This window comes from Octodon degus, unplaced genomic scaffold (assembly GCF_000260255.1).
Source record: "Octodon degus isolate 3935 unplaced genomic scaffold, OctDeg1.0 scaffold00084, whole genome shotgun sequence".
NCBI lineage: Eukaryota > Metazoa > Chordata > Mammalia > Rodentia > Octodontidae > Octodon > Octodon degus.
Window position 1 is genome coordinate 140,852 of NW_004524660.1, and position 7,048 is coordinate 147,899.

At 42.3% G+C, this 7,048-nt stretch overlaps 2 protein-coding genes across 2 annotated transcripts in view; both read right to left on the minus strand.

Annotated features, from left to right (window-relative positions):
* LOC101587851 (coatomer subunit gamma-2) overlaps positions 1–3,259 on the minus strand; it is a 136,880-nt gene extending 133,621 nt beyond the window's left edge. Inside the window, exons 1-3 of the mRNA XM_004636890.2 lie at positions 3,141–3,259; positions 2,035–2,087; positions 1,495–1,575 (exon numbers count right to left, since the gene is read on the minus strand). Of these exons, the coding sequence (XP_004636947.1) occupies positions 1,495–1,575; positions 2,035–2,087; positions 3,141–3,177 (171 nt within the window). The 5' untranslated portion in view covers positions 3,178–3,259. The remainder of the gene's footprint in view (positions 1–1,494; positions 1,576–2,034; positions 2,088–3,140) is intronic.
* A 266-nt stretch (positions 3,260–3,525) lies between these two features.
* The window catches only part of Tsga13 (testis specific 13), a 12,837-nt gene continuing 9,314 nt past the window's right edge, over positions 3,526–7,048 (minus strand). The window contains exons 5-7 of the mRNA XM_023721672.1: positions 6,839–6,978; positions 6,023–6,150; positions 3,526–3,725 (exon numbers count right to left, since the gene is read on the minus strand). Coding sequence (XP_023577440.1) covers positions 3,562–3,725; positions 6,023–6,150; positions 6,839–6,978 — 432 coding nt within the window. The 3' untranslated portion in view covers positions 3,526–3,561. The remainder of the gene's footprint in view (positions 3,726–6,022; positions 6,151–6,838; positions 6,979–7,048) is intronic.

Below are 7,048 nucleotides of genomic sequence, written 5' to 3' on the forward strand. Positions count from 1 at the left end.
ATGCCTAGCACAATGCCTGATATATCATAAAAACATAATCAATATGAAGCTATAGGAACTGTCTATGAGGAATCCCAGAAAATACAGCAAAATGGAGTCCAATCAAGAGGAAGTGATTCATCTGTTACTATGAGCTGATGAATCATTCTATGAGCAGATTCATCTGTCACTATGGCTTAAGTGACTGCTATAGATCCCATAAAAATATGATTTCAGACTTGAAATTCAGAGAACATGTGGCTTTGTTAACTTGAGTAGAAATTTAAAAGTATTTTCCATAAAGATCTAAGAAAAACTAGGGAGAGATAAATGTTTCGAAACCTGTTCTTGTGGTTATGTTTATACTTTTTGATAATTTTCTTATCAAGATAATTGTTTCAACATGAACTGCCCCCATGAAAAAGGAATTGACCAATATAAAAAACTATGCTATTCTGAATCAACTATAACTACTCAAAACCCTGTTTATATCATACATTTAGCCTATTTGGACATAATGTGTTAGGAAAACTGAAGTCAAACTGACTATGGCTTATGTATTTATAATGTACAGAGAGATTCTGCTGTTTGTAAACAAATAGATTTTATTTAAAAATATTTTCCTGTTGCTCCGTCTCAATTTGCAAAGCTTTGTGAAACCTCTGTATGAGATCTTTGGTTACAAAACAGTAAAAACAAAGCATTCCTTTAGAATTCAAACTGCAAACTATAGTCTTCTTAGCATCTTATGATCTATGAAACTAAAGTATATTGTTTAAGGCTCTATACAGTTCATGAGATTATTTTTTACAATGTGAAACAAAGAAAAAAAAGTAATAGTGATAGATACAGCACCTATATTCCACAAGTACTATTTTGGTTTTGGCTCCTACATCCCAGCACCCACAACAGTGTATAAGACACAGCAGGAATGCAACAAATACTTGCTGAGTAACTGTATGACAGCTATTTTTCAATGCTTATCATGTATTTAGCACTATCAATGCTTCATGCTTATTATTCCAATAATTTCATAAAACATACTATCATAACCCTCACTGCAGAACAGGGCATTAAGGCCCATTATGGTTAAATTACTTGCCCAAAATCATATCCTCAGTAATAATGGAACAGGAATAATAAACATGAAATCTGAATATTAGAACCAAAGTTTCAAAGCATCACTACTAAAAATCTGAAATTTGTCTGACTATATTGTCAGAGAGCCATCAAGACTCCCCAAAAACATACAAACAATATGGTCTAATTTGTGCTTATTAAACAGGCATCAATATATTTATTGAGAATCTACTATATGCTTAAGTGATTTAATAACCTCATGAACATAAAAAGAAACATGTCATACACCTAAGAGTTTTACATATTATTCAATCAAACATGAATTTTAAAATTCAGTACATTGTTTAAAAACTGTCTTATTTTCTAGAAAACACTTCACTGTATGTTACATATTTCTACTGTGACACAAATCTCAGGAAAATCAAAGTAATTTACCTGGTTCAGTAAGTAGAGAATCTTGGTAAGAATATGCAAACATCTTCTTGGATTGATAGGAGTTTCATTGAATATACGAGCCTATGTAAACATTAAAAACATTACGTTTCATATAATGCATTTGCTATCACAAATTACCTCAACTCATAAAGACTGTATTTAATACACTCTCAAAAGTTCTCATTTACTATGGTATATGACAAATTATAACATGTGGCCTTGATTTTCCAATGTATACTTTCAACTCATTCCCTTAGTTTAACCAATCTAAGGGCTTCAACTATATGGACTTTATGTCAAACAGCAGTCACCATATTTATCAAGATGAGGTTCATTTACCAACACATAGCAGAGCCCATATTTCTGTAAGCTCTATTCTCCTGTGACCAAAAAAAATCCTTTTTCCAGTCTCTATTTTCTTGAACTCAATTACATTCCTTAGTTCTCATTTTGGATGTCCTGATCATAGTATCCCATAGGTTCTTTGCACACCATTCTAAAAAAGAATAGAAAAATTCAAAATTTACTTTCAAGCCATACCTCCTGCAAGACAGCACTCTTCTCCAGATGCTGGAAAGGATTGGAGCCACTACCTACAGCATAAAACAAAACAAATCTTCAGTAGCTGCCCTATACATTTATTCTGTAGAGAAGGGCATTAAATGTTTGGGAAATTTCAAGTGAGGTGATCAGTTAACTATCACAGTGATAGTAATTACCAATATGCATATAAACCAAGTGAGGTCATTTTGATTCTAATACAAGTCCTGTCGTCACATATTCTACGAGCTTGGATCTCTTGCAGGAACCGTGCCCAAAATGCGTGTCTTCGTTCCCTGCCCCCACCCCAGCCCCTAACTAATGGTACAAACGTGTCATTTCCACACAACGAAGATTAATTATGGTACCTCACTTTTGATTTTGCTCAAAGCAAGCTCTATTTTATGTTTCTAAAATTTACTGAAAGGCACAAAGAGTTTCGCAGAAAATCACACGAAAGTAAACCTGGATCAGGCCACGCACGGTGTTAACTAACCTAACCCTCTACCACGCTTGGCAGCTTTCAAACGCTGGGAATTTTTTTTCTTTTGGGGATGGCTTGGCATCTTCCCATCTGCTCGAAAGTCACTTCTGGTTGCAGGAGCATTCAAAGAGCCATGTCCTATGGGACAGCTGGCCCCTGGGAACGAGTGACAATCAAGGGCCACCAGGAAGACTAGAAGGTACAAGAGACCTCCACGTCCGTATATACGCACTCGCTGCCCCGTGGACCCTAGCCCCGGAGAAGACGGTGGGTACTGGGGACCTAAAATCACCAGCACTCCGGCCTCATTGGCCGGCGCAGCCGTCCTCCAGGGCGGCTGCAGACCCGCGGGACTGCGGTTCAGAGCGGCTCAGCAGGGCTCAGCGGAAGGTGGGGGCGGGACCGAGGCGGGGGCGGGGCTGCAGAGCAGTCCGAGGCGGGGCCGCGCGCCCGGGCGGGAGCGCGCCGAGCGAGGGGAGGCCCCGGCGCCCGGGGGAGGAGCTACGGCAGGCCCCCGGCTGGAGCGCCCACGCCCCCAGCCCTCAGTCCGGGGAAACAGGTGGCGGCGGGCGAAAGAAGGGGGCGCCCAAGGCTGAGGGTGGGCGACAGGAGGCCCGCGTACCAGACTCCTCGTCCTTCTTGTCGAATTTTTTAATCATCTTGAATGACTTCCTAGCGCCCAGAACCACTGCAGCCGTCCCAGGCGCTGCTGCCGGCAGGCGGAAGAGGGTACAGGAAGGCCGACCCTGTCTTTTCTCGCCGGTTGGGCCGCCCGGCCGTCACTCGGGGCCAAGGCCCGCCCCCCCTCTCCCGAGCCGTCGCGGACGCCCTAGCCCCTCGGGGGACGTAGCCACGCTTTTCCGTCTCCTCGCAGTCGTAGGGGGTGGGACCAGGCGGGTCCCGGGGTTGGCCCCGCCCACTGCCCGAGCCTCGGCGCTCCACGCTTGCAGTGTGCTGCAAAGTGGTTTTATTTGGTTAGCGACTTGTGCGGGGCCCGCAGTCCGCGAAGAGCCAGGCGACAGCCCTGGAGCGCTTGTTTTCACTTAACGAGAGGCATTTTCGATAATCCACTGCTGGGCTCTTCCGTTGCGAAAACAGTTTTGCCCCGGCGCGCTTCGGGTGGGCTTCTCTTTCTGAAGCGAGGAAAGTGTGAGTGGTTCCAGGAGCAGCTGGGAAGTCGGCGATTCACTCGCTGACTTCTTGGAAGCTACGACAAAGCACAGGACATCGTAGTGAATGTCATTTCCAGACGCGCTAGGATATTTATTTAATGGGAGGACCGGAAAGCCGGTCTTTACCCCGAGCAAGAGGGTGGATCTTTTGGATCCCAGACTGACATAACCAGCTTGAATAACTCTGGATTCCTTCTCTTCATCAAAAGCCAGTTTAAGGCACACTGCCAGTGTAATCCTTCTTGCTTAGTCCCACCCTTTTCAAGGAATTCCATCTCCAGCCGTTTTGATAAAGTCACTACATTGGTGTGCGCTCGTGCGTACGCTCGCGTGCCTTTTTAGCCTTTGAGAAAGTATACGCAGGTGTTCTGGTGTTTGGGAGTGTGACAAACTTCGTGTACCTTTGGCTTCAATGACATTATTTTATCCAGATTCTCTTTTAACTTGTGCCTGGTTTTCTGGAAGCTGGATCGTCTTCCTCCCGCCCGCTCCCCAATTTTTGGATGTTATCTTGCCTAGGATAGCCCTCAAATCTGCTCTCTTATGCCTACTCATATCACTGGTTCCGGTCCTATCCTCTGTTTGGACAGCCTCCTAACCTGTTTCCAACCCTAACCTTTCTCAGTGTAGTATTTATTTGGATGCCTCATAACCAAGAGGCATTTTGCGGGGGGCGGGGGGGGGAGCACTGGTTCAATTCCTCAGGAGATTTGTCTTTGTTTAGGAGATGCAGTGTAAGGAGCCTTTCAGGAACGAAAGTAAACTGAGGATCTTTTTTTTTGGGGGGGGGGGGCTGCAATTTACTTTACCATAAATCAAGATAGGAGCTGCCAGGTGAGATTAAGTATTCTCTTTGTGCATATAAATTGAGTACATCCTGTTAATCACATTGCTCTTGCAAAATTAGAGAAATTCTAATCTTAAGAGTCTAGAGAAGTTCTTTTCTCTTTTATGGATTAAAGCTGAACTGCAACATCCTACATATGGTATCATTTAGTATTTAACTCACACTTGACTAACTGTACTATATTAACTTACTTTCTCTGGCTTATAGTGTTCAAACCACGCTTTCCATGTAGAATTTCTCTTGGAAGAAATAGATATTTGCATTTATACAGGCTGGGGCTGAAAAGAAACAGGCTTTGAGGAAGGGAGAGATCCATTTCCCCTTCCTTGAGCCAACTGTATTGGGAGCTAAGCAAAAATAAGTGTCCTTAAGCTTGGAGAGTTGCAAGAATGGGAATGTGACAGGCCTGCTGGGAAGTTACAAAGAAACAGGTTGCCATGAGGCTGAACCTAAGAATGGCCCCTTTTAAAGAAAAATAAATCACTCGCTGATGCTTTTGCTCTGCATCAAATTCTGTTTCATGCCACAGGTTGTTTTTAGTTGCTTACGGAGAGTTAGGGAGAGGCAGTACATGGGGATGGGGTGGAGTGGCATAGAAGAAGTTAGTTAAGGAGTGGTACGATATGACCTCACTCCTCTGTGGGATTGTGGGCTGAGGATGGCCAGCAAAGGTGTTAGGAAGTCACTGGGATGGCCTTGAGGGATGGGGCCTTGAAGGATGGTCTGCTCCATCTATTTCATGTGTTGAAAGTGCTGTCATTGGTGTCTGTTAAGTGTCCAGCATTTAATAGGTATTCTGTAAGTGTGAGGGGCATTTTCATTATCACCCTCTTCCACACTACCTCATCTTAAAAACCCTTTCATCCCTTCCCCATCCTAATGCCAGAGAGACTTGTTAATCTGAGACTCACAGCCTCATCTTTTTAACTCTCAAAGCAGTGTTCCTAGCAGTAAGATATGTATATGTCTGGTTGATTTTATGTGGTAGATAAATCTTAAAATTTATAAATTTATATACCAAAACCATGCTGTAGAGAATATGACATGATTTAGGATAAGAATTTTTAAAATCCTTTTAAAATGCTAAGTAATAAAACAAATCATATTAATAATATGAAAAAAAAACCTGTAAGAGTAAGAGATGAGGGTCAGGGAGACAGCTAAGTGGCATAAACACCTGCCTGGCAAACGCAAGGTCCCAAGTTCAATCCTTGGTACTGCACACACACGTACACACATGCACAAAAAAAGGAGGTGGTGATATAGTTTGGGAAACACTGTGCTTGCACTTTCTTAAACTTTAGGCTTTAAACAAGGTTGTTAAGCCTTCACCACTTGAGCTTCTTTTAGCTCTTTGCTTCTCTACTACAAAGAAAATGTCCAGAACCACTAATATCAGTTTCCCAGTATCTGTAATCCTCACAGATTCTATCCAAGCTCACATCTCTGTCTTTGAATAAACCACTGCATTCAAAGAGAACTTACCATCTTTCATCTTGTCTCTTTCACAGACTGGAGCAAAGTTAAGCTGTGGGTACATTTTTTTCTGTTTCCTTAAAGCATAGTTTTTTGAATACTGTCCCTCAGTCTTAAAGTCATTGTCAGTGGAAAACCTTAACCAAAAAAAAAAAAAAAGCCAAAATTCATTTAGTGGATCCTAAAACAGGAGGTTAATGGTACTGTATGCTTTAAGATTTGACTACATCCTCAGGGATTTCAGTAGAGAAGACAGGACAATGACAAGAAGCTGTTGATTAGGGAGAGCAGTGGGCATCGTCCAGTACCAAGCTAGCGCTAGCAACTCTTGCAGTAACTTCAGAATCTCCTTTCTCTGCTCCAAACTAGGCAAAAGCTGTTGCAGTAACTGGTGTCAAATGAGATCTCTGTTGTCTCTGTATTTTCATAGTACATTGTTCCTACATTATAGTTTTTAATTCTGACCGAGGATAATTTTTTTTTCCCTTCAAAGTACAAACCTTAGAACAGACCACTTCCTTCACCCTTGAAATCAGTGGAAAGCTTTATCTCTGCATTACTGTTTCTCTTTCATTAACTTATATTAAAGGTCATGTAGGTTGAAAATTGATGAGGTTGAAAAGTCAGGGAGGGAAGCCATGTCTCAGTATTACAGCCTCTTTGCAAGTAGAACTATGTAAGGAACTTTCTCATTGCAACCTGTGTTCTACACAGTCTTACTGAAAACCCCTTTGGGTAGACTTCTGTATTTGTTAAATTGTATTGAAAGGAAACAGTAGCAAGAAAAGACAAGAAAGACAATGAGCACTAGAGCCAGTGCTTTACCTAAACCATTGTTTTTCCTTGGATTTAGGATCATCAAACTTTTTCATGCGAAAGACTGGTTTCAGCCCAGATTTCACCTTTTTTCCCTGTGGCATCATGGATGGACAAAAGTTCTTGGTGGGTTTGTGCTGGTGACTTTCCTATATGTGGCAAAGGGAGGAAAAGTGGGCAAGTAAGCTTAGTAACCCTTGGGAGTGAAGAAGGAAAGAG